Source organism: Lemur catta, chromosome 4 (genome assembly GCF_020740605.2).
Source record: "Lemur catta isolate mLemCat1 chromosome 4, mLemCat1.pri, whole genome shotgun sequence".
Lineage (NCBI taxonomy): Eukaryota > Metazoa > Chordata > Mammalia > Primates > Lemuridae > Lemur > Lemur catta.
In genome coordinates, this window is record NC_059131.1 from 58625428 (window position 1) to 58653232 (window position 27805).

Consider the following 27805-nt stretch of genomic DNA (forward strand, 5'->3'; position numbering starts at 1 on the left):
TTCAGAGAGACCGGATTAAGTATGAAGCACGAGTATTAACGTTCAGTGCTTACAGTTGCTAGTGGCAGATATGAGGGAAATGCAGTAGTGTTTTTTAAAGAAAAGGAGAAGAAATAAAGAAAAGAAACAATGAGAGATGTCAAGGGAAAGAAAGAGATACATGTAGTATACGTGGAACTGTGCTGCTAGCAAATAACTGAAGTGTCACAGATGCAGCAGTAATGTCACAAATAGTAAAGGCTCAGAGTATGAGCAGTTTGGTAGCACTTGCACAAATAAGCATTTTTTAAAATTCCTTTTCTTTTTAAATTTCAGAATATTAGGAGGGTATATACATTTTGGTTACATGATTTGCTTTTGTGCAGTTTGAGTCAAAGTTCTAAGTGTGCCCATTACCAAGATAGCGTGCACTGTACCTGTTAGGTGTGTATTTACCTGCCCCCCTCAAAAATAAGCATTTTTTTAACCAGCTTAAATTTGGCATTTATTAATTTTTACTGCATATGACAGTCCCTATTTCAAAAACCTCTGAAAAAAATAATGTGAATGTAACAAAAATTAATGACCTTATACTCTGTCAAAAAATAATTTAATTTTATCAAGATTGTGGAGCAGTCGGGAGGCTGAGGCAGTAGGATCACTTAAGCCCAGGAGTTTGAGGTTGCTGTGAGCTAGGCTGACACCACGGCACTCACTCTAGCTCGGGCAACAAAGTGAGACTCTGTCTCAAAAAAAAAAAAAAAAAAAAAAAAAGATTATAGAGCAGTACCTGTAAGTCGGGGAATAACTGTTTTGTTGATGACAGCAGACAAGATTTTTTTATCTGAACTATCTTCCTTCTTTGAATCTTCCATAAATTCTTCTACAGATGTGAACCATGGCATCTGTTTTAAATCTATGGAATCCAACTTACAAATGAAATGATAAAAGTTATAAATAAATTCTTAAGCATACTTTAAAACAGTTGTTAACTTTTTCAATAATCACCAGACCCTTTTCCAAGGATCAAAGGAGAACAATTTCATATTTTAACACTGTATATAGCACTAGACCACTAAGCCTAGGCAAGGTAACAAGACTATGACATGTTGTCTAAGCAATATATAATACCAAGAAGCTGCATTTCATGCATTCTTTCGTGCAGCAAACACCAACTGCCCACTGTATGCCAAAACCTTTAGAACCTACCACATGGCAAGTACTCTGCTAGGAGCAAAATAAACACTTGTTAGGCACTTGAAATAGCCACGGAATTTTATAAAAATTTATTCACCTCAAGCAGAGTTTACTTCTGGCCCTTTCGATCTCATAAACATAAACGTGTAATTTGTATGTAGTATAGCTAAAGGTCCTGGCACACAGTAGGCGGTTGTTGAGTTCATCTTTGAATTTTGGATCTGAACATCAGTGTAATCTCTAGCTCCTGAACTAATATTTCTTCTTTTATACCTTACCAAACACCTTTCCCTTTCCTTCTCCTCCTGTTAATCCTACATATCCTTGAAAGCCTCACTTAAATTTCCCCTCCTCAATGCAAGACTGACTAACTCTTCCCAATATGTCCTCTCCAACTTTAGAACTCTTGGAACAGGGCTTGCATGTCTAATTTCCTCAAACCCACTATTACCTTGTACTTTTGCGGGGGGGATTTCAAACTTATATATTTGCTTTACTGATGTTTAGTGCTGCTCAGCCTTAAAAATCAAGTGAGAGCCAAGAAAAGAAGAATGTAGCTTAAAGTACACATTTCCAGACGATTGTCCTAAAGCTCTAAACTTTAGCTCCAACTCTAGGTATTTAACAGTCAACCTGATAGCGAAGAAACTGAAGTCACTAATGTGATCAGGATAATTTCTTGCATGTTAAACATAAATACCTTAAGAGGATTCCAATGAATCAACTGAACTCGTATTAGGGGATTTAAAAGCTTTGGTATGCATAAACTAATGAAAGCTTCATAATAGGAATCAGGAAACTTTTCTCGCCATTGCTGAAATTTCAACAAAATATTCTGGATGTTACAAAAATCATGATGCACATCTTCAAAAACTTTCTTCTGATTCTGTAAAATGGCATCTGTAAACAAAATGAGACTCTTTATATTACACATTTTAAGTCTGTGAACTTTAAGCTTGCTTCCTATAAACAGTCACACATGACTGTAATCAATGGAGCCAAAAACTTTCCTTTGGTATTAACATATAAATTCATTTTTATTAAAAAAATTATCACTTTAACCACAAGCATAATAACATCAACACTAATAAAATCTGTGATTTACCGAGCCTCTGCTGTTTGCTAATCTATTATAAATACACTAATCTCATTTCTTCATCATAACTATGTTCCCTACAATACGTAAGGCTGCTTATGTACAGACAAACAAAAGAACAACATCGATATTAGGTCAAGGAATTTATCTAAGATCACAAAGAATAAAGCCTGTCTTTGAACCCAAGTCTACTTAACTCCAGAGGCTAGAATCTTTCAACTATACACATTTTACCTTATAATGTTAAAAATGGTTTTGCTAAATTCAGTTGTTTCAAATTAAAAATGATAATATAGGAAGTATGTGGTAAAGCAATGAAACTAAAATATTCATTTGTAATAGAAGAAAAGCTGAGTGAAAAAAACGATAAAGATGTAAGAATACTCACAATACTCCTCCTCCATTTTATTCCGTTTTTCCAGAGGTAGGAAAAGAGTCTTAATGGAGAAAAAATTTTCCATTTTTCCTGAATTTTCCAAATTGTTTCATATTGCTTATATATTTAAGGGCAATAATAGCAAGCATTCCCACCATTTCAATACTTCAAACCAAGACATACTGGAAAGTTGGTAACTGACCATGGCTTTTTTGGAAGTCAGTCATCTCTGCTGAAGATAATTCATCATCACTAGATGTCCCCTCCTGATGGCTGCAATTCCCAGAAAGCACCCTCGCTTGTCTTCTTTGTGTTCTATATTTTGCAACAAACCAAAAATAAATGAAAAGCAAATAGCTCTTGATGAAAATAAATGCTTTTTAAACAAAGAGAAGTAATTTTATCATTTGCTTAAAATGGCCAGAAATATATATTAGCATACTTAATATTTCTGACTGTTTTGTAGCTTCATTAGTTTGAGTTGGTGGTTCTCCCTCTTTTTTTCTCACAAGATATTTTTTTTTTTTTTTTTTGAGACAGAGTCTTGCTCTATCACCTGGGCTAGAGTGCCATCTCAAACTCCTGGGCTCAAGCAATCCTCCTGCCTCAGCCTCCTGAGTAGCTGGGACTATAGGCGCATGCCATAACGCCCAGCTAATTTTTTCTACTTTTAGTAGAGATGGGGGTCTCACTCTTGCTCAGGCTGGTCTCCAACTCCTGAGCTCACACAGTCCTCCTGCCTCGGCCTCCCAGAGTGCTAGGATCATAGGCGTGAGCCACGGTGCCCAGCCAAGACATTTCTACTTAGGACATTCCCATGGAGTGATCAGATTCTGAAGAGGGGGTAACAATATAATTAGGACCGGCTTCTAGTTACGAGCAATTCCTACCGTGGTAAAAATGTCATTTTACCCATTCCTTTCAACTGATCCAAATATACCAGTGTGTCTTTAAAGCAGTCAAAGACTGCTTAACTAAATTTTGGTTTTATTATACATTATTTTTACAAGTTAATACTGTATGTTAGGTGTGGTTAATTATATGGTTAATTACATTTTTTTTTTTTTTTTTTGAGACAGAGTCTCACTTTGTTGCCCGGGCTAGAGTGAGTGCCGTGGCATCAGCCTAGCTCACAGCAACCTCAGACTCCTGGGCTTAAGCGATCCTACTGCCTCAGCCTCCCGAGTAGCTGGGACTACAGGCATGAGCCACCATGCCCGGCTAATTTTTTTGTATATATATTTTTAGTTGGCCAGATAATTTCTTTCTATTTTTGGTAGAGACGGGGTCTCACTCTTGCTCAGGCTGGTCTCGAACTCCTGACCTCGAGCGATCCACCCGCCTCGGCCTCCCAGAGCTAGGATTACAGGCGTGAGCCACCGCGCCCGGCCGGTTAATTACATTTAAGCAGTAAAAAGTACTTGCTCAATGATGCTTTAAGGCTTCACTTTATATAGCTACCTTCGAGATTCAATCTCTTCTAAAATCCATTGAGTTTTTTCATCTACAGCCAAGCTTCCATTTGTTGATGTCTCCTCTTTGCCTGTTAATAAATAAATTGATTTTGTAGTATAAATTCTCAAAAGAAGAAAGTGAAACACTTTGAAAATAAATAGCATGGATGTATATACATACTAATACATGTATATACAAACACACACACAAAATATGCTTAAATTGCGTATTTTCACCAGTTTTCTTCATAGCCAAATGCTAGAAATATTTGCATTACCAATACAGTAGTCCACAGGGGATATGTCCCAAGACCACCAGGAGATGCCTGAAACCATGGATAGTACCAAGTCCTATATATAGTATGTTTTTTCCTATATATATATTCCTATGATAAAATTTAATCTATAAATTAGGCACAGTAAGAGATTAACAACAGTAATAAAACAATTATAAGTTATATGAATACTACGTAGTCTCCCTTTCAAAATATCTTATTACCTATTACCTATTTTTTGGACCATGGTTGACCTTGGGTGACTGCAGCCGGGGAAAGCAAAACTGTAGAGTAGGTGGGACTGCTGTATTTTATTCATATTATTTATTTTAATATGTACTGACCCACTAAATGTCATGTGGTTGAAAGTCACTTTGCTTTTGCTTTTATTAGCTACTTGGTTATGGTCTCATCTCTTTTACTACCTCCTGATAGCACTTTAATCAAAGGAAGACATCTCTGAAAATACAAAACCAGTGTGAAAATAAAAGGAAGCATCCAACTCTTATAGTAGAGATCTTACAGATAAATCTATACTGAAACTCACGAGAACCAACCTGGGGAAGGGCTGTGAAAACTGTAAAGTGAGATCTCTAACAGAGTCTATAGATTTATGTGAACTTATCTCAAAACATTCAAATGGCTTTGTAAACATTTTGTCTCAAACACTAAATAATTATAAGTTATAATGCTTATGTTTTGGTCTTAAACACTTAATTTAAGACATTTTAAACTCTACTTTTAAACGTTTTAGGGTTTTGGAAGTGGGTGGGTAAAGGTTAGTGGGAAAATACACAAAAACCATTTTTTATACAGGAACAAAAATATTTTTATTCTTCAGATAATTTAGCGTAATCAATAATAAATCATTCAATATGAAAAACACTAACATGATAACTGTTGTAAATACGTTGATTCGTGTTTTAGTTCATCTTGCCTGCGTTTCATAAAGGTCATAGCTTGTTTTAAAAGGAGTGCATGCATGGATGATTCTATTTCTTGGATGCTGATAATCTGAAATACATATATAAGTGACATTTTGCAGATCATTGGTAACGAAATATAAAAAATATGAAAATGTAATACTTAGAAGATATATAAGCACATGTATTAATATATGCTCAACTCTCACAAAAAGAAACATTTCTAATACTATCACATCTCAATTATAAAACATGTGAGCAACAGGCCTAGCTGCCAAAACTATTATCAAAAAACAGAAAATCAACTTACTATCCTGGAACAGCAATAAATATCTCAGATAATGAAAGGGGATGGAGTCAGGAACATGGATAAGAATGATAGATAAGAAGAAGGATTCTTCTTTGTTTGAGATAAAAGAATAGGAGGAAATGAAAGGTGCAGCTGTTTTAACGGGCTGAGGGGGTGGACAATAGGTGGGCACTTGTAGAATCTGGTGAACTCTGAAAAAATGGAGAATGCAAGAAATCTAACCAGAGACAGGTAAGAAAGTTGTGATATAGACATGAGAGACTAGTTAAAATTGGAACTCTAATATTTTTGGCAACAATTCCTTCCATTCCAATGATGTTCCAGCAACTGTTGCTATGGATACATCAATGCATAGGCTGACAAGATTTTAACAGTGAAATTCTTTAAGGATTAATGAAGAAAAATATTACATTGTAATAAATACTCCAGAAAGTAACTATCCAGTGATACTAGAAGGTAGCCAATTTAAAACAAGAGGGGGTTAGCATCCAAATGTTTAGAAACATTTTAATTATAAATAAAAAATAATATGGAAAGTAGAGTATAATTTATTTTTAAATAGTTAAGATATATTTTAAAAAAGGACAATTTGAAGACCCCAATGTAAGAACTCAGTATGCATAAAACAAAAACAGAAAATGAAAGTGAAAGATTAATAAATCTGATCACACAAAAATTTCAAAACATTTGAATGTTAAAAAACCATCATAAACAAAATAAAGAATGAAAACAAACTGGTAAGTTTACATCAAGTAGAATAAAGCCCTAAAAATTTTAAGCCATAAAACGTTATTTATCCATACTAAGAAAACTAAAAAAAACTAAAAAGAAAAAAAATCCCGACTAAGAAACAAAAAGATGACAGGGCAAAGGAGACAAATAATTCACAAGAAGGAAAACTACACATAGCTAATAAAGGGTTCACTTGAGATCAAAATACAATATATAAACACAAAACCCATTTTGTCTAGTAAACTAATAAAACTGGCACAATTGTTCTAGAGGACAATTTGGCAATATGTTTCACATGAGCCTTAAAAATATTTAGGCTTAATTCATTTTCTTTGACTTATTTTATTTTCTAGGAATTTTTCTTCAATGGATGAAAGTTCAACAAAAATTTAAATATAAAATTTTATACAGTGTTACTTATAATAGCAAAATAACTACAAAAATCTAAATGTCCAATATTAAGGGAATGTTCAATATCATAGTATGTGAAAAACATGTAGGAAAAATACTAGAGAAAAGTATTTAATTGTAAGATGTAGACTTTTTGTAATTGCATGGTAAGGGGCAGTTCTCCAAAAAAGAAAATGATGTAAATAGTTACATGTACCTTTTCATTAAGGCAGTCAATTACATTTTCCACATAAATTTTCATGCTTTTATAGAATTTATAATTTAGAGCGTGATTTGATGAACTCTCTAGGTGCTGGATTGTACTCTGCGAGCTCTTGACATCTTGCATGCATTTTTCATATTCCCTCAGATGTGAGCGGTGTGTGTCCTGTAGTAATGTTAATCTAAATAAATAAAATAAAAATTGCTTTACTTTTCAAACTTTTTTTCCCCTAAAGTTGCAGTCTAATGCGAATATTTTCAAAGACCATCAAGGAAACTGACAATCATATAAACCTGCGTTTATTAGACTTGCTAGGCAAAGGAGAATATCACAATAAAAGAAGTCTCAAAGGGGAAAAAGAGGAAAGGGCACATACAGGTTTTTAGGGGCTGGAGCTAGTTTTAGAGCAGAAGTTAACGAGTGTAGTTTTAGCTCAGGATTGAGCAGGAAACTTCGTGAGTTGCAAGAACAATCAATGCTCTTATATTTGAAATACAGGAGATCATGTGGAGTTACTGTTAAATCAATTTGTGGTCATTCTTGGAATATAGGTGTCTGAATGAGCTGATATTAAAATCATCTGAGCATGTTATGGTTTGGTATAATTTATCTATTCTATGCTTCACAATGCCTTCTGTTTTGTCATTAGAATTTGATGTTCCCTGAGGTACATTCCATTTTGTTGCTGCTCTGTTGCATTTCCCTATATGCTGTTTTATTAAAGTTAAGACACCCACTTTCTTTTAACTCTTGTGAATATCATATGTGTCAGCTGACGTTATATGAAAAAACTGTCAAATTTAATGACTGCTTAGCTTTTAAAATTCAATTACCCTTCATATATACATGCCAATGGAGGAATAAAAAAATTCCATTATATCTTTAAAAAAATCTGGAATGTGTTTTCTAAATTTGACTCTGTAAATACCTTACAATTAGAGAATTAACTACAAATGAAATAGCACATTCACAGTATGTGAACTAGAATCAGACTTATATTTTTAATTTACCTCCTTGGCTAACCTGCTGCATAACTGAAACTGTTTAGCATTTGCTTAGGCTAAATATCCTCTCTCCAAATTTTCTGCATTTGTCTTTCAGTCTTTCCTCGCTTTATGTAAAGAACAGTGAGAGTTAAAAAATAAATCAAGATAATAAAAGTATAGTAGGCATTAAAATGTTTTAATTAAGTTGAATGTTATTGGCTATAGCAGTAAAGTTGTAAGAACGTATCATGTGGAAAAAGCTAGGTACAGAACAGGGTATATAGCATGCTTCCTTTTTTTGTATAAAAATGGGGCAATATATAAATACATATGTGCTTGTATAGATATACAGATAGACCACTTCTGGAAGTAAATATAGAAACTGGTAGCAATGGTTTCTTCAAGGGAAGGTAACTTCCGTTTCTCTGTACAAGCTTTGTACTGGTTGATTTTTTTTTTTTTTTTTTAAGCCATAAGAGTGTATTTTCTTTTTAAAATAAAAGAAACTAGTTAATAAAAAATAAAATAAAGTTAGTTAACAGTTACCCAAATAAAATAAAATACTAATCTAAGTCAGTGATCTGCTACCTTTTTCTATTCTATTACTCATGCAAGATAATTCTCTTAAATAAAATTTTGTTAAGAACAACCTTGTATGTTCTGGGTTACATGCAATTTTAGATGCAATAGCTGTAATTCTAGCTGTCTTCTTCTAACTAAGGAAAGTATATCAGAATGTTAGTAAATGATAAAAGTTATTACAGAAAAAATCTTGAATCTATTAAAGTAATCCCACCATTTAACATCACTATTGGAAAACATCAATCTAGAACAGGGTTGCCCCCCTCTCTGCCCACCTCCCCCCAACACATAAACACACTTTCACTCTGTCTTTCTACCATGTGAGGACACAGCGAGAAGATGTCCATCTGCAAGCCAGGAAGATAGCCCTCACAGAATCCAATCATGCTAGTATCCTGATCTCAGACTTCCCAGCCTTTAGAACTGTGAGAAATAAAGTCTATTGTTTAAGCGCCCCCCACCCCAAAAGAGACAGAACAGCAGTTGGCAAAAACTTTTTTTGTAAAAGGTTGGATAGTAAATATCTTAGGCTTTAAGGACTAGATGATTGTTGATGCAACTACTCAGTTCTGTGTTGTAGCATGAAAACAGCCATATACAAGATGTAAACATCAAAGTATGGCTGTGGTCCAATGAAAATTTATTTACCAAAACACGGTGTGGGCTGGTTGTTCGCTAACCCTCTAGAATACAGAGATAACTCAGTATCTAAAAACTGGTACATTGAAAGATTTTCAAATATTTAATTCGTTGTACAATGCTACAAAATGTCCTTTCTATGTCAAATTCTCATTTAAATGGCCAATATATTTTAGTTGCAGTGTGATTAAGGAATGAAGCTAAAGTTGATTCATAGAAAAGATAATATGGAAAAAAAATTTTGAACCTATTCTCAGGTAATAAAAAATGCATCTTGAATAGCAATAAAAATATTCTTTAAAAATACCTGCTTTGGCCGGAGAATCAAACTCTCTCCTTGTATCAATCTGTTACAGGGACTAACAAACCTTTACCATCATACTTGTTCTTTCGTACATCTAAAGATACACACTAGGTCCTGAGTAGTACAATTACAAAATACAAACATTTAAAACAAAACTACTAATGATGAGGTTTGACTTAGTTTTAGCAAAAATAACACTTGTATTAAAATTAATACTAACTATATAAGAGGTAAGTATTTAATATTAATACTGGTAGAATAAAAGATAGCAATCTGCCCCTTAGAAGGGCAATCTGTACCAAGAGCTGTAGTAATATGACCTTTGCCTGGAAATTTACCTTAAGAAAAAAAAACTGCAACAAATTAAAAGATGTTCATTATCTGTACCATTATCTCTAATAGAGAAAATTCAGAAATCAAAATATCCAAGAGAGAAATACTTAAGTAAATTATAACAACTATATGAACAAACATGATAGCTTTTATAATGCAGAAAAATGCTTATAATTATATTAAGTAAAAGAAGTAGAATTTTATATTTACTGATTTTAACCATGTAACATACATCTGTTATAAAGACTAAAAGACATACAATAGTCCCCTCTTATCCACAGGGATATGTTCCAAGACTCCCAGTGAATGCCTAAAACTGTAAATAGTAACAAACCCTGTATATACTCTTTTTTCTTTACATACATACCTATGATAAAGTTTAATTTATAAATTAGGCACAGTACTCTTGCACTTTGGGACCATTATTACATAAAATAAGGGTTACCTGAACCCAAGCACTGCGATACTGATAACCAAGTCAATCTGATAACCAAGAAGGCTACTAAGTGACTAACAGGTGGGTAGCCTAGAGCATGGAGATGTTGGTCAAAGCGGTGATTCCGGTCCTGGGAGGGATGGAGAGGGACATCTCGAGATTTTACCACACTACTCAGAAAAGCATGCAATTTAAAGCAGATGAATTGTTTATTTCTGGAGTTTTCCAATTAACATGTTTGGAGCACAGTTGACCATGGGTAACTGAAACCAGTGAAAGTGTGGATAAGGGAGGACAATTGTATACAAAAATAAAATCAGTTGTATGATAATATATATATATATAAATCTGTCTAAGATTAACATTTAATAATTTAAAAGAATATAGTACAATTTTTTCACTATTAAATGCCTAGGACAAATGTAAATTTCAAAATGAATATTACTTACCTAGTATTTAATTGCTTCTTAATAATTTCTAAATTGACTGGAGAGAATGAAACGGAAGTATCAAACTTCCTCACTGTTTGAGATCGACTGCTGCAGGAAATACCTATGTCTCTTTCCTAAAAATAATATGAAAGTTGATTTTTTAAAAAACATTTCATTTACCTTACAAATGTTAAGAGCATGAAAGGAGACTAGATGATCCAAGGTCCCTTGCAGCTCAAAAATTCTATGTTTTGGTAATTTTTCATGGTCACAATGAAATGCTTTCAAAATCCTCAGTTTTAAAATTTAGAAATTTAAATTCACATGTAAGAGGCAAATATTAAAAATTGGATTTTTAAAAAAAATTTAGCTCTTGAGGTTTTCAAAGCTAATTTTATTTACAGTCTAATGTACTCTCAGAAAGTCATGCAGTTTTTGAAGAAGCAGCAGTCCTTGGTAAATATTACCTTGTGTGGTAGACACAGCTGTCTGGCTAAGTGAACAGCTGTTTCCATGATAGAAATAGCTATTTAACTCCAACTCCATCCTAGTCAATGAAGAGTACATGAAAGTCTGCCGAAGGGTTTCTTAGTAAAGCTTTTACCTTTCTTTCAGCCACTGCTATTTGGGTTTTCTGTTACTTGTAGAGAAATGCATTACCAACTAATACAGCTTGTAACATGGCATATTTCATATTAGTGTCCTCTGACTAATTACAGCTCAGCAATGCTACTTACAGCTTGGAACGTTCAAAAGATCCTAAAGAACCTCTATTTTAGACAACGACATATGAAGAAGTGGACCAGATATTTAGCCACGTCATTGGCTTAATTATCCCTTTTACATTTCCCATGAAGCATTATTTCTTATTTCAATTTTCACCAAGTCTCCCATCCAGCTCCAATCGTATCTACAAATTCTCAAACACTCCAGATATTTTCAGTCTCAAATTCCTTACATCATAAATATCTTCCAATGGCCCATTCAAATACCACCACTTCTGTACAGGCTTTTCCAAACCTCCCCATTTACTCTCCCTTCTATAGAACTGACTACCCACTTGCTCCTTTGTGCTATCTCAGGACCCTGCACAGAATTCTGTCATAAAACTTGTAGAATTTCATGGTAATCTCCTCCTGCAAAGATTGTACATCACTGTAAGTGGCTGTAGTAGACTAATGGTGACCCTGTAAAAGACATCTTCCTATTCATATATTACCTTATATGGCAAAAGATTTATTTAAGTTAAAGATTTTGATTGGAGAAGCTTACCCTAGATCATCCAGCTGGGGCTTATGTGTAGATGGAACAGAGAGAAACATGGTCGTAAGCCAAGGCATGCCAACAACCACCAGAAGCTAGAAGAGTCAAGAAATGGATTCTTGTCTAGAGTTTCTGGAAGGAGTATAGCCCTACTAACACTTTGTTTTTGGACTTCTAGTCTCCAGGAGTTTAAAAAAATTCTGTTGTTTTAAGCTACCAAGTTTATGGTAATTTGTTATAGCAGCCACAGGAACCTAATACAGTGGCATACGGTAGATTGTCAATAAAGGAATCAGTAAATACACTCACATTAGTAATAAAAAATGCAAATCAAGTAAGCATGGGATTCTATTTTTGCCAACTAAACTTGTACCTAAAGCTGGCAAGACTGTGGTGAAACATTCCCATGATATTGGTGGTATTACAGATTGAGCTAAGTTTCCTTTAGAAGGCAATAACATACTAAGTGCCAGAAAAAAGTTCATCTTCCTTGATTAGTAATACCACCCCTGGCAATTACTACAAGTCCAAAAACAACACATCTAAAAAAAAGAAGAAAAGGAGGGAAGGAAAAAAAAAATCTAAATATTCACTGATTCTTATTAATAGAAAAAATTCAGATTGCAAATAACCTAAAATATTCAAAATTAAGAATGGTTAAGAAAATTATAATTCACTGACTCTAACAAATATTATGCAGCTATTAAAATTCATTAATATTGTAACTATGTAGAAACAGGAAAAGATATTTATAACATGCCAAGCAAAGAAATCAGAATTCAAAATTATATGCATACTGTGGTTCCCAAACTGTGTGCAAAGACATCCTAGCCAAGGGGTGAGATATTTTAAATTTTTCAGGGAAATAGTGCAATATTCAGTTATCTCTTGGATTACTAGCTCTTAGTAGGATGTGGTATATTCTTTTTGATAAAGTCATATTTGTAGAGCTGGGTTTTGGGAGGACACAATGATTATAAAAACAAGTATTGTGTGATGATCAATATGGAAATGAGAGTGGCAGTGTCCAATCTGACTCCAAGGTTTGAGAAGTCATGCAGTGCCCAACAGGTACACACATCCCATTAGTAAGTAATTTTGGTTATTTAAAAATAAAAAGATCATGTGTGACCCTTGACCCCAACTGGGCCACAGACCCTAAACAGAAAAACATTTTTTCTTCAATTTATCTGTATTATTTTTCCAAATGGCTATTAAGTTAGTAAATGTTATTAATTTAAGATTTAAATCTTACTATGTCTTTGGACTTAACTACTTAATAAATAGAACTGTTTGGTACTTCTTTCAGCTTAGCAGTACCATGATAAAATTACTAAGTCACTAAGGGCACATGAATGAGAAAGTCTGGGAACTTCTAACGTATACTATGATTGCAGAGGCTAAAAAAAAAAAAGAAAAAAAAACGAAAGCACATCAAATACAAAGAAATTATGCAAACTTGTGTAAAGACTGTGGTTATGTTTTTTTCCAAAATATTTTTTTAATGCAGTTTTTACTAAAAATGGGAGAAGAAAACCTAGTCATAAAAACAGTCCTCTAAATCATTTCTCTTGTCAGATACTCCAAAATTACAACCACAGACTTACCTTTACTTAGTTTTTTAGTTTTGATAACACGGAAATCTTCCAATATTTTCTTACTTAAAAGAACAAATAATCTCTCAGAGTATTCCTTTTTTTTTTTAAGGAGACAAGGTCTCACTCTGTTGCCCAGGCTAGAGTACAGTGGCATCATCACAGTTCACTGCAGTCCTGAACTTCTGGGCTCAAGTGGTCCTTTTGCTTTAACTTCCTGAGTAGCTAGGCCTATAGGCATGTGCCACCACACTCAGGTAATTTTTAAATTTTTTGTAGAGATGGGGTCTCGCTAGGTTGTCCAGGCTGGTCTTGAACTCCTGGGCTTAAGTGATCCTCCTGCCTCAGCCTCCCAAACTGCTAGGATTATAGACATGAGCAACTGTGCCTGGGCTTCTTCGAGCACTCTTATTAAAATGATTCAAATATAAAACCTAATATTTTTGTGGTATTATATAGGTTATAAGCACTTTGACTTACATCATTAGGATTTTAAGCCTTACATCAACCTATTCAGGTATGTAACATTATTATCATCACCACTTTATTGATGAGAAAACTGAGAGAGAAATTAAATGATTTGCTCAAAGTTGTACAAATATTTATTGAGCACTCATAACACTCGCAACTGCCGGATATAACACTGAACAAAACAGTTAGTAATCTTGACCTCATGAAGCTTATAGTCTAGCAGCAGATCCAGAACCCATATCCAGGACTTTTAACCCCAAGTATAGTACATTTTTTGTTTGTTTTGTTTTAAACCTCACTATTTAAATTTTACTTTTAAATACCTGTTTTGTATAATATAAAAGTGTTAGTATAAAATTAAAGGCAAAAAAAAAATATGGTGCCCTCAAGTGGAAGGTATTTATAATTTAGTGGAAAAAGAACATAATATGCGTGGTGTAGTCGGTTGAATGGTGGCCTACCAAAAGATACACCCATGACTTAACCCCTGGGCTGTGTGAATATGACCTTATTTGGAGAAAGAGTCTTTGTGGTTGTAATTAACTGAAGGATCTTAAAATGAGATCATCCTGGATTACCTGAGGGAGCCCCAAATCCAATGACATGTGTCCTTATGAGAAACATACACCATAGAGATACAGAGAAGAAGGCCATGTGAAGAGAGACAGAGATGCGAGTTATGCAGTCACAAACCCTGGATTACCTGAGTGGGCCCCAAATCCAATGACACGTGTCCTTATGAGAAACATACACAACAGAGATACAGAGAAGAAGGCCATGTGAAGAGAGAGATAGAGATGCGAGTTATGCAGTCACAAACCAAGGAATACCTGGAGTGACCAGAACTTGGAAAAAGCAAGGAAAAATTCTCCCCTGAGGCCTTCAGAGGAAGCAAAGCCCTGCCAACACCTTGATTTCAGATTTCTGGCCTCCACACTGTGACAGAATAAATGTCTGTTGTTTTAAGTCACCAGGTTTGTGGTAATTTGTTACAGCAGCCATAGAAATCTAATATATATGGTATAAAAAATTATTACCTCTATGACTTTAACTGCTTTCTTCATTTGTTGATGTTCCCAAATATCTTGACTTTCATCTTCCTGACTTTCTTCACTTGTTTCATTTCTGCTTGCTAGGGAAAAAAAAGTGGACATACAAACATTCAATATTTTTCCATTCCAATTGTAGCGGCCAACATCTTTTGGGGGCTTATTATATGCAGGCTTACCACCACTCTACATGTTATCTTTTCTTCACAATAATTCTGGGAAGAAGGCACTATTATTGCCTTCATTTCACAAATGAGGAAACTCAAACACTGGGAGTTTAAAAACTTGAGGACTATGTTGAAGCTGGAACTTGAACACAGAGATCTGACTCCAGAACCTGTACTCTTATCACCAACCAAGATACTATTGTTCCACATACATAAAAACTAAGAAAGAATGAAACGTTTGGTTTTCTTTATCAAAGATCTCTCAATTTCTACCTGAAAATCCAAAAACTTAAAAATAGTTTCTCAGTTATAAGGACAGCAAAGTCTCATTCTAAAAAAAAAAAAAAAAATTCAAGTAACAAAAACCTTAGCAAAATATTTATATCATAAATGAGAAATGTGTAATAGTCCTTTGAGGCTAGGATTATTGGTAGAGGAAATTTTTTATTACAACAGAAGGATTTTAATACATCACACCTAAAATCTCTATAGACGCTTCCATGTTAAATAAAAATTCTTTATAAAGATGACAATGATAGTTTTCAGTATTTCAAAAATAAGATACTATATGATTTTTTTTTTTAACGCATCAAAGAAGATCAAGTGGGGGTCAAGCATTAGTAAACATTAGTACACATACCCTTTGATAATAGCATTTTGATATAGATACATCTTTTAAAAGCCATAATGTCATGGACCACACAAATGCCAAAATCAACAATCTTTACAATATGAAACACCACATTACATTTTTATGGCAATTTTATCACATAATGTTATATTCTAATGAAAAATGCCTTAATCTTCATATGCTGGTAAATACATTAAATACATACTTGTCTCTTCAGCCATTCTTTGCCTAAGTGTTTGAGGCTTTGGGGCAAATGGTATCCTCTTTTCATGGTCATCAGGCTCACTCTCAGGATCGTCATCACTGTTTCTCTTCGTACCAGAGATGGTGATGGGATGTTTTACATCCAAAGAAATATAATCACCTTGGGCCCTGGCCAATTCACGTTTTCTGCGGGCTGCCTGAATAAAAGCTGCATCAGGGATCTTAACTGAAAGTAACAAAAAGGACATTGAAAACCAAAGACCAACAGAAATAAATATTCCTCACATTTAAACAAAGAAAAATGACACAATTTCCCTAAATTTTTCACTATTTTGATACACACATGTGACTTTAATGGCTCAAAATCTAATCAGTAAAGGAAAAAAATTAATTTAATAGAGATTAAATACAATTTAGAGAAATATATGAAATTTAGAAGTACCAGAAAACATACTTAAATGACTCCATTTTATCTTTTACTTTTTTTATTTATCAGGTGCTACTCTCTGTTGAGGGCTAGATATTTCTCACTTCGGAGGCTCTGAGATTGTCAGGTGGGGATGTGGAGAGGGCTGAGCATGGAGTTCCTCAGTAAATGAGAACTGCAGAAGTTAAGAGGATCAATGGCATGCCAGTCTGACTTAGCAAGTAAGAGAGGTACTCCACTATGACGCACCCCTCCCCTGTGGGCACCCACGAATAGAGGGAGTGAGAAACAGACTACAACTGGTGTGAAGCCAAGTCAGCTTTTGACATTCTGTGGTAAGTTTCACATGAATAAACATGAGAAGTTAAAAAGTGTAAAGGAAATAGGTTCATTTACCAGGTGAAAAACATTTAAACAGCAACTCTTAATAGAGGCTTATTTTTTCTTTATTTTATAAAGAAAAACCTCAATATAAATGTTTCCAATTCAAAACAGGTTTCTTCATGTATGATCTAAGTATTTCTTAAAAAAAATACTACAGTAAACAAATGGTAAGAGAAATTTTCACCATTTCAAGCACTTCAAATTATTAAAGAGACATCAAGCCACTGAGGCTGAAGTAAATTTTCTAAACTTTCCCACAAATTGGTCCAAATTCTTTGAGAAATAAATAGAAAACATGCCATATGCCTGGAGATGCACAAATGCTCCAGTGTTTGAAACAAACAAACAAAAAAGGAAACAGATTTTAGAAATCACAGATCAATATGTTTGGCATCAGTCCTAGGGAAAATTTTAAAGTGCTTGAGTTAATGATGAAGTAATAAATATTCATCAGGAACAAGTAATATAAAATCAAGTGATCTACTTTTTTTTGACTAGTATTTATTTTTAAACTATCAGGGAAATGATAAAGGTCAGGTGACTCTTCATCTTCCCAAAGCATTTAACAGTTGGAGTCTTTCCTTGTGGCTAATGTTAAAATATGCGGGGTAAATCATAGAGTTCACTGAATTGTTAATTGGTTAAGTACTAAAAAAAATGTTGATTATGAAGCTAAGTAGGGACCTGCCACTGAGATCTGTACTTTACCTTGTCTGGTTTAATGATTTTATTGTGATATGAATGAAGACAAGATGACATGTCTTTAAAGCTGGGAGGTACAGCCAATATAAGCTAAAGCAGAATTAGGATCAAAACCATCACAGCAGGTTACATTTACAACTCTGGGTAGATATTAGAATCACCTGAGAAGCCTGACAAGCTACTGATACCCAGACCCCCATACCAGTGATTCAGCTTCAGCTGATCTGAGGTAGAGCTGAACAGCAGTATGTTTTTATAGTCCCTTAGAGAATTTTAATGTGCAGCCAAGGTTAAGATGATACATTTAGGGTCAAATATTCAAGTGTATGACTATGGAAATTGAAATACTTTTATGGAAGTGATTCACCTGCAAATGACTTAATAGAGTATAATTAATAAGTCACAAACAATGTTACTCACTAGTGAGACACTAGTGCTATATAAAACTAATGCTCTCTCAAGCTATAATAAAGAAGTAAAAGTTCAAGGAAGAGTAGAGTATTTTTGCCTGTCCTGTTTCTCCATATCCAACACCTAGCTCAAGGGTTCCTGTTAGGCAGGGACCAAATCTACTGCTGGCAGACACAGGCCAGGAAGGTGGTTCCTAGGGATAGAGAAGGGTTGGGGAAGGGACTGTAGGAAAATGCAGCTAACAATCACAAACAGCAGGAACTTGAGGTTTTGAGGCATACACATCTGTGGAGCTGCAACTTTTGTTATAAGAACACCTGTCAATCCTGTATATCAATCATCTGGTAATATCCCACATCTCCTGTAAGCCCTCACCCAGACCAGGCCAATAAAAGGAAAACACCTGGCAGTCCTCAACATCTTTCTCCACTCATGGAGACTGACCCGTTCCTCTCTGGAAGTACTCTTGCTTCGTGTAGCCCCTGTAGTTTTTCTGCAATAAAAGCTGTTTGTGTGGAATTGCTTCCTGTCTGGGGTCACTCTGTCATACTGGCCTTGCTTGTGAATTTTCCAAGCAAGGAGCCAAAGAACTAGGACAACAGTCCATCAAGAGGCGAACCTACCAGTTTCCACACAGCAAATGCTGGGCAGACATGGGATGAATTGATACAGTTAGCATATTGTTTTACAATAGAAACATGATGTTTTTACAGATTTATAACTCAAGTAATTGTTCACATACATCAATCCTATTTGATACACATTCATCTAATGAGGAGAGATGAACTATCATCTTCTATTGGTAACAAGCAGTCTCTGCCACCAGGAATATTTCAAGGCAGATATTCTATTACTGGATCCTTCTAATAATTCTATCATCTGAACACAAAATAAATGCACTCCTTCCACACACCAGTCCTTAAAATTATCACATTCCTCTGTCTTTTCTTCTCTAGCCAACATGTCCTTTGCACTTTAAGTGTTCCTCACAGGGCAAGTTTTCAACTTTTAATCAGTGTTTCTCAATGGGGCATTTGGGGCCAGGCCCGTTCTTCACTGTCCTGCACTGGGCAGGGCATATATCATCTCTCCCCTGTAGGCACTATGTGCCAAGCACCACCTCAATCACTGTGATCATTAAGAACTATCCCACACATTTCCAAACACTGCCCTCTCTCCTTTGGTGGGCAGTGCTACTAACACCATTCTATATAGAACCTAGACAGGGCTTCAGTTGTTTACCAAGCTTCAATTCTTAGTATTGGCTTTATCATTCAGTACTCCTGTACCTTGTGAATGCAGATAGGGAAAAAAATAAAATAAATACAAGGCTAGAGAGCTACTGGTTGTTTTTATTTAATGGATTAATACAGAAGCACTTATTACTATATTAACCTTTTAAGAAGTACTTTAACCATTTTATTTCAATATAATTTATTTCCTTTATAAAGCTAAATATTTGACTTTATTAATTTTCCCAGATGGGGTCTTAGGTTTCACTAGACTGAAAAAGCAGCCACAGTACAAAAGAAGTTATAAAACCTTGCAAAGGGCCAGAGAAATGTTTTTGACTTTGCAGGCCATAAGGTTTCTGTTGCAACTTCTCAACTCTGCCACGCAGTGCAAAAGCAGCCACAAACAGTAAGTAACTGAAAGAGTGTGACTGTTTTAATAAAATGTTATTTACAAAGACAGGTGGAGGGCCAGATTTGCCAACCCCTGAATTAGACTGGTGGTAATTTGCCAACATTGTTCTAAAACAGAACAATGGTATTTGTAGAAAATTTTCAGTAGTCCCCCAAGTCCCATATAATCTGACTCCAACTTGTTTCTCCTGTTTTCTTTGTTCCTTTTTCTTAAACTCCCAAATATTTTCAGCCAATCAGAACTATTTTAAGTCCTCCACACATTATATATCTTCTCTAGAGTTGTGGATATGCTACACCTTACACCTAAAACATTCTCACTGACCAATTCTTACCATCCTTTAGGTATCAGTGTGAATCACTCAGTATAGCACCGTAAAGTTAAGAAGAACACAGGTTACGGAGCACACTGCCTGGGTTTGAGTCCTAGCTCTGCCTCTTAAAAGCTATCTGACCTTGGGCATGTTACATAATGAAAGTGAGCAGTAAATTTTGGCACTTTGACAATCATTTTTAATGACCAACTTACCCACGCTTCACTAGAGTTTGTTGGGTTATCAATAATAAGAATCACTAGTATAGAAAATACTATATCAGAAATAAAATGTTTAACCAAAATTACAAAAATTACCAACCTGTTGATGAAAATTCTTTTTCTTCTAGAGAGCCAGAGCTGTCAGAAGATGAACTCTGATCATCCTTACTTTCTGAGGAGTGATGTGTTCCATCCTCTTCATCTGTTGAAAGATCAACTGTTCTGGATTCTAACAGGGCATTTGTTTTTAATAAGAAAGAATCAAAATAATGGAATCAATAATTAAAATTCTGAACAACACATGGCATATCTATAATATGGTATTTTAATCCTACTCCACATATTTGAAATAAACAGATCTTTCTCCAACTTCCAGTCTTTCTGAAATAACTGGATGGTCTAATACATGCATAAAGATTTACTCTATTTGTATTATCTACATATCTAATAAAATATTTCCAGAAGGATGCAATGAGAAAAGGAAAAGGAAAAGGGAAGGAAACATTAGAGGAAAAATAAAGGGACAAAAACTGAACCAATATTTAGAAAAGAAAAACGGTGGCAGTGAATAGAAAAATAGTCGTAGTGAATAAGTAGAAAAAGAAAAAATATTTAGTGGACACTTGCTATATGCTAGGCACATTGAAACCTGTCTTACATGACTCACTAATATTTTGTTTAATACAGTTCTATAAAGTAAATGCTATTTCCGATGAGAACACTTAAGATTGATAAGATTAATATTAATAACACCAACTTAGTAAGTGGAGAAGCAGGGCTTTCAACTTAGTTCCATCCAACTCCAAAATTTAGGCTCTCCTTATACTATGACATTATTTCAATGTCTGGTGGCCAGAAGTATCGTAATGAGCACTTTGGTCAAAATTAAAGCATGAATCTCTTTTTTTCAGTGTGGAATTTTGGGAAGGTTACTTAGTCTGTTAAGCTCAATTAATCTATTAAACAAAGACAACATTACAACATAAAGCCCACAGGAGTGTTGTGAGAATTGAATGAACAAAATATAAAGGAACCCTTGACATTACTGACAAGATTTGTTAGTTCAAAATAATTTGCCAATCTCCATGAGTAACCTTAAAAAATAAGATTACATGGTATTTTTTACCTTAATATTTTACCTTAATTAGAAGACTTACATACAGTTTAAAGAAGTCTGGAGTACAATTAAAACTTAGAAGACTAAAGGAAGATAGATGCAACTCACATCTATCTTAGCTACTGCTATTTATGACAACTCCTACGTGTGCCCAAAGTGTACTAACACTAAAACAGCGCTTCTCAAGGTATGTATGGCCCATCAATCCTTGAAGGTTCCTAAGATCCTTTCAGAGTCTGTGAAATCAAAACTACCATGTTAGCTGTTCTTTTCACTGTGTTGACATTTATAAAATGAAGAGAAAGCAGAAGCGGGTAAAACTGCTGGGCTCTTACTATCAATAAAGATTGTGACGCCAATTTGAGGTAGCAGTTATTGTATTCTTAATCACCATGCATTGGCAGGGGAAAAAAAAAGTTTCACTTATTTCACTTCATGAAGCAATGAAAACTTTTTAATTTCATTAAATCTTAACCCTTGAGTACACATCTTTTTAATATTCTGTGTGACAAAATGGAAGTATACATAAGGCACTTTTGCTGCATACTGAAATGCAATGGTTGCCTTTAAGAAAAGTATTTGAGTTGCAAGTTGAACTAGCCATTGTTTTCAGGTGAAACATCATTTTACTTGAAAAAATAATTAAAAAAATCAATCTGGTTACCCAGACACAGGTATCTGACAAACATCTGCTTCAACACAACCCAAGCTGAGCCTATCATTTCAAGAATGAGAGATTTGAAGTGAAAATTGGAATTGTGGAAAACCTGTATCCTCCACTAGGAACTTCACAGTTTCCCAATACTTAAAGACTGACAAGATCAGTGCTAAATTAAGTGATTTTTTGATATTGTATAATAAAATGTCCAAACATTTGCAAGATCTGCAAACCTAGCAAATGAATACTTTCCCAATAATCAATGCACAATATTATCAATCACTCATGAGTAAAAGATCCAAAGTGCCAAACAGACCAAAGAATTTTAATGTAACAGAGAACCAAAAATTTACTGACATGGTTTAAGATTCCATGTTGCAACTAACCTTTAAGAAACTATTACTTGTTAAGCTTTGTTGTTATACTAAAGCACAACACCCTCAATAATCTAAAAAGGCTGTTAGATACTCCTCTTAGCCATATATCTGTGAAAGGTTGTCTTTTCTTCAAATACTTCAATCAAAACAACACAGCACAACCGATTGCATGCAGAAGCAGCTATGAGAGAGTCCAGCTGTTTTCTACTTAGATATTAAAAAGACTTGCAAATTGGAAACAATGCCACTCTTCTATTTTTTGGGAAATATTTTTCATAAAAATGTTACTTATCCTTACATGTAATTTTTAACAATGAGTTAATAAAATTTTAATTTCTAGTATGGTAAGTACTGATAGATACAACCTACAGAAACAAAAGCTCTTTGAGATCCTTACTCATTTTTAAGAGTAGGAAGGGGGTCCAAAGACCAAAGTTTGAGAACTACAGCCCTAGAAGGTAAGAGAAAAGGCAATTCCTGGCCTAAATTCTCCTTACTAAAGTTTAACCATACGACTGACATGTTTTAGGGTACAAAAACAAATATAAAAGGTCATAACAAACACCAAGACGCCACTAAGATCATGAACCTGGAGGATATTATGTTAAATGAAATAAGCCAGGCAAAGATAAACACTGCATGATCTCATTTACATGTGGCATCTAAAAAAGTGTAAATTACAGAAGCAGAGAGTAAAGTGGTGGTTACCAGGTGCTGGGGTTGAAGGGGGTGGTGGTTGGGGAGATGTTGGTCAAAGGACACAAAATTTCAGTTAGGAGGAGTAATTTCAAGAGATCTACTCTACAACATGACTACAGTTAATAACAATGTACTTTATACCTGAAAATCTACTAAGAGTAGCTTTTAGTGTTCTTACCACAAAAATTATCTGAGATAATAGACATTAGTTTGATTTAGCAACTGTACACATATCATACATTATGTTGTACACCATAAGTATACAAAATTTTTAAAAATCATTGAGATCACTTTAGTAGGAATAAAAATAGTGAGAAAAATTTGGATCTCAAGACTAATCCAAAACCGTATTCCTTATTAAGCTACAATTCAAACTCACAGCAGCACATTTTTTGTTAACCGCGCTGCTTGAAATGTTTATGTAAAAATTTAAAGGTACTTCAAAATGACTACATTGTATTTAAAGCCATTACTGGTATAATCTACGGCGTCATCAATTTATTATGCTATTTAGTGTTGTATATATTATTATCGGGTTTTGCATATAATTGGTGGAAAAAGAAAAAAGAGAATTTTCCAAAACCGGTCACTTAGAGTTTTTAATGTACTAGTCTGGTTACGTGTTTTCCAGAAAAATAAATTCGTCAAGTTTCCAAAAGGTACATGTAACCTTTGCCTACCTAACAGCATTAGCATTGCTGAACACTTCTGTGACGACTTACGTTCTTCATAAACATCAATCACTGTCCTACAGCTACAATGGGTGGGGTGATCTGATGGTAAAAACAAAACCAGAGCCACCAAACTGTAGAGGATTCCCCCGACTGCCCCGAGGCGCCCCGTCTGTGGATGCGGGCAGCCGGCCCGCGCTCCAAGGCGGGCTGTCTCGCTGGCTGCCGGTAAGCAGCGGGTCACAGGAACCACTAGACAAGTACCGAGGGACTTCGCAACCCCTTCCCGCCCTCCGCGTCGCCTCGGGAGCCCACCCCGCCTCCCCGCGTCACCTTGGACGCCCCCGGCTTCTGCGCGGGGAGCCGCTCCCGGGGCGCGCCGGGAAGTCGCCCACACCCGGCCCCGGCCCCGGCCCCGAGCGCCCCGGACCCGGCGGGGCCGTTCCGCCACCTGCGCGCGGCCTCCTCCAGAGGGCGGCCCTTCCTCCGCAGGGCCGGAGGTCTCCTGCTCCTTCCGTGTTCCGGGCTCAGCAGACAGCTCGTCGGCGCCGTCGCTGTCGCTGGACTCGGCTGGGCGCTGCCGAAAAGTCCTTTTCGGCCTGTGAGCCATAGCCGAGGCCCGAGCGCCGCGTGAACCCTCAACTCCCGCGCACACCACCCCGGGTCTTTAGTGACCACCCCCGGCGCGCGCGCCCGCCTCGCCGCGCCGCCAGGTGCGCGCGCCCGGTCTGCGCGCCGTCGGCGTCCGATTGGGCCGGCGCATGCGTACTTTGACTGCCTGGATCTGGTCGGCCAAGTCCGCTTCCCAGGGCTGAAGTCACGGGAGGCAAAGCGTTCTTCTCAGCCAGGCTGAGTTGCGTGGACCGTTGCCGAGAGATTTCCACAGCCTCCCTCAGCCGAGTCCCACGGATAGCAGCACTCACGTGCTCTGCTTGTGCAAACCCTATCTAGGTATCAGGCGTTGTGCGCTCTGTCCTGGACCGGAACCAGATCCATTACCTTCTATTTTCTGAGAAAGCCCCTTCCATCCAAGAATTAAAACCAAACCCCCAGCAGTGTGTGCGGGGGTGGGAGGGAGATGCCTCTGAAGGGTAAACGGTAAAATCTACGCATAAATGCGTACAGATGAGTAAAAGTTTGCTCACGGATAAGCAGAAATCAAGTGATTGCTCCCAGGCGGCAGGAAGTGTGGTTGGGATACCATTAGTAAAAAAGCAATCACTTTGAAATAATTCTTGCAGCTGCGATATGGTCTTGATTGACAGCAGAGCTGATTTTCACTTTCTCATTATTAATAATTGCAAAGATAACTCAATCCAGGACAAAAAAAATCACTTAGAGCCTTATATCACAAGAAATTATGTATAACATAATTATACACTTTTATAAAGAAATATCAATGGATCAATAAAAGACTTTCAAGCGTAAACTGCATTAGGTAAAATGTTATGTATGGGAAATAGAAATATAAATTCAAGGAGAAAAAGCAATGATGAAAAGGTTTTGTGTACTTATTAATGATATTGAGTATTAAATAGGTTTGACATTTAGGTTACACTAGATGCGTTTAAATGAGTGATATAATTTTTATTTAAAAAGTCAAATTGCGTTCTTTGCAACTGTCAAAACTTACAATTAAAACTTAGAGATGTCTGTCTAAAAATGTGATGGGGTAAAGGATTTTTAAAATTCCTAAAAGAATGTGCAAGCAAAAAGGTATGAAATCACCGTCATAGAGGACCATTACCAATTCCAACTTTTTCAGCTTCTTCCTACTGATTATGGATGTTCTAGTTGCTCACAAAGCAGAAAAACAACATTTCTTTCCTGGGAAGTCTCAGATGGATTGTATTTTAAAATTGATCCGAGGAGAGTCAAATAAAATGGGCATTGAAGTACGTTTTGAGGAGTATACCCTGCCAATAAGCTGATTCTCTGGAAATTTCTCCCCCATCGGGTTTCTGTAGCCATGTCTACCTCCTGGAACAAGGCTAACAGGATCAGAATAGACACCTGAATAGACACGTGGTAGACTGATGAGAGCCTTTCTCCAGGATATTAGCTTTGAGGATGAGTCCACGATTTATTCCCTGCATGTGTCAGAAACCACAGCTTGTGATTGTCTAAGCTGTGAAACAGCCTTTTAGTGATGGACTGGGGTCAGCTCCTGTGGACTCTGGACAGCTGGTTGTAAAATGTTCAGAAATTGTGGGAGCTAGTTGTTAAACACCATCATTATTGAGAATTAAATTATATGATCTTACAACTTAAGTATATTGTGAATAAAGGTAATAACTCAAAATTTAACCACTTCCTAACTTTTACTGCCTTTTTCTGTTATCTTTGCTGCGGAGGTTTACATCAAACGTATCTGTATGGTAGAAATGTTGTATAATGTTAAGCTAAAGCGCACCTATTACCAGTTCCATGTTTAGTGATGTCATTTTAGCAGCTTAAATCAGCCATAATGGGAATATTTATACCACAGAAATTTGAAGGCCCTACAAATCAGGTATCTTCTCTCAGATATTAAACATTTACCATCATATCACTGACTACATTTCACCAAAGGGATAGAGAAGGGGCAGAGTAGCCCTGATGGATCTGGTTCCAGAACTCTTTTTTCATGGCCTTTCTCAGTGAACTAATACTCCCCAAAATAAACTTGGGAAATTCTATAAGAAAGTATTACCAGTTATTAATAATTTAATAACTTATTGTAAAGAAAGCCTTCTCTTTTTAAATACAAGTAAAGTTAGAGCACTGCCAGAAAGTTTTTTTTCAAATGGTATGAAAAGGATATTTCTGGAGAATAGAGATACATGTGGTATATGAAAGCACAGCTTCCTACCATGGCCGAGTGTTTCTTGTAACTAGAATAAACTCTAAAGACTGAGGGTGGAGGGATGGGTTCCATTCAACCCAGTGCTTTTCAGTATACCATCTTTCCATGCAGAATTCCCAAGTCCTGCATGAATACTGCACTATTCTCCCATATCCTAGGAGGGTGTCTTTCTAAATCATACCAACAAGCAGTTAATGCAAAACCAAACAGCAGACTATGATTTTAAGATGGTGAGGAGAATGAAGAAGATGGTAATGATTGCAATTAGAGGGAAATTCAGTGTTCTCTTATGTATGATTAAAGAAACATATTAATATATTGTACAATTCAGTCATCATTTGCTATTCACCTACTAGGACAGACACAATGCTAGGCCTTAGACTCGTGTTCCTCAAATCTAACATTCTTCAAAGCACCCAGGGCATTGTGTGGACATATAGATGCTGATTGAACAGCTCCATGGTGGGACCTGAGAGTCTTCATTCCTAGCAAGCCCTCAGGTGAAGCCAAGGATCCTTGTCTGAGGACCACACTTTAAATAGCAAGGTCCTAGAGCATATAGTAAGAAATAGTAATCACTCTTACAAAGTTTAAAATAAATGTTCCAAGTAACTGAATCATTGATGAATTTCATTTCAGATTGTAACAGCATGTAAATGCTATTGTGTACCTCAAAATTTGGAAACTAAATAGTCCTCAAGAAGGAACGCTATTAATAAGAATCTATTCATAGTGATTAAGGTTATCTAAGTCTAGAAGTTATTCATGAAAAGGGGAAATCTGCCTGCACCTCCTCAAGAAGGATTCTCCAGAGGCTCCAAAATCACTTTAGGTGTCTATTTCAATTTGGAAGATAGTCATCAGGACAAAATTCACTCCTAGTGTTGCTCAAAAGGCCGCAGTTTATTTAAGGATAATCTAATTGTGATGTTGGTGTATTAGCTGAAAGTCACCAACTCACAAACAATATACAACCAAAATGGGAAAACCTTAGGTAGAGTTTAATGTTTTCATTTGAGTTCTGAGCCATCAGCTAACGTGGACTAGTTGCTTACTTTCCCGTTTTAGAAGACACCACCTCCTCTGACAGGGCCCTTCTCTTAAACATCTTGATGTCCCCATAACTAATAATAGTATAGTGTCTAGTGTACAGTTAACATGAATGCTACTGAGATAGAAAAAATACCTCTACTATTTAAACATAAAGCAAATATTTAAGGGACAGAAGTGAGAAAAGTGAGTTTCTTTGGGTATTGCCTAGATGGGAGAGGATAAAACGAAGAGAAT

General features: G+C 35.8%; 1 protein-coding gene across 2 annotated transcripts in view; it reads right to left on the reverse strand.

The window, feature by feature from the left end:
* GCFC2 (GC-rich sequence DNA-binding factor 2) overlaps positions 1–24348 on the reverse strand; it is a 40986-nt gene extending 16638 nt beyond the window's left edge. The window contains exons 1-11 of one of the 2 annotated variants that reach the window (XM_045549944.1): positions 24007–24348; positions 20252–20380; positions 16048–16272; positions 15033–15127; positions 10685–10800; positions 6950–7136; positions 5268–5391; positions 4110–4191; positions 2851–2963; positions 1877–2076; positions 770–908 (exon numbers count right to left, since the gene is read on the reverse strand). In XM_045549944.1, coding sequence (XP_045405900.1) covers positions 770–908; positions 1877–2076; positions 2851–2963; positions 4110–4191; positions 5268–5391; positions 6950–7136; positions 10685–10800; positions 15033–15127; positions 16048–16272; positions 20252–20380; positions 24007–24283 — 1687 coding nt within the window. In that variant the 5' untranslated portion in view covers positions 24284–24348. The other variant, XM_045549945.1, reaches the window with a different exon arrangement.
* Positions 24349–27805: the final 3457 nt, after the last annotated feature.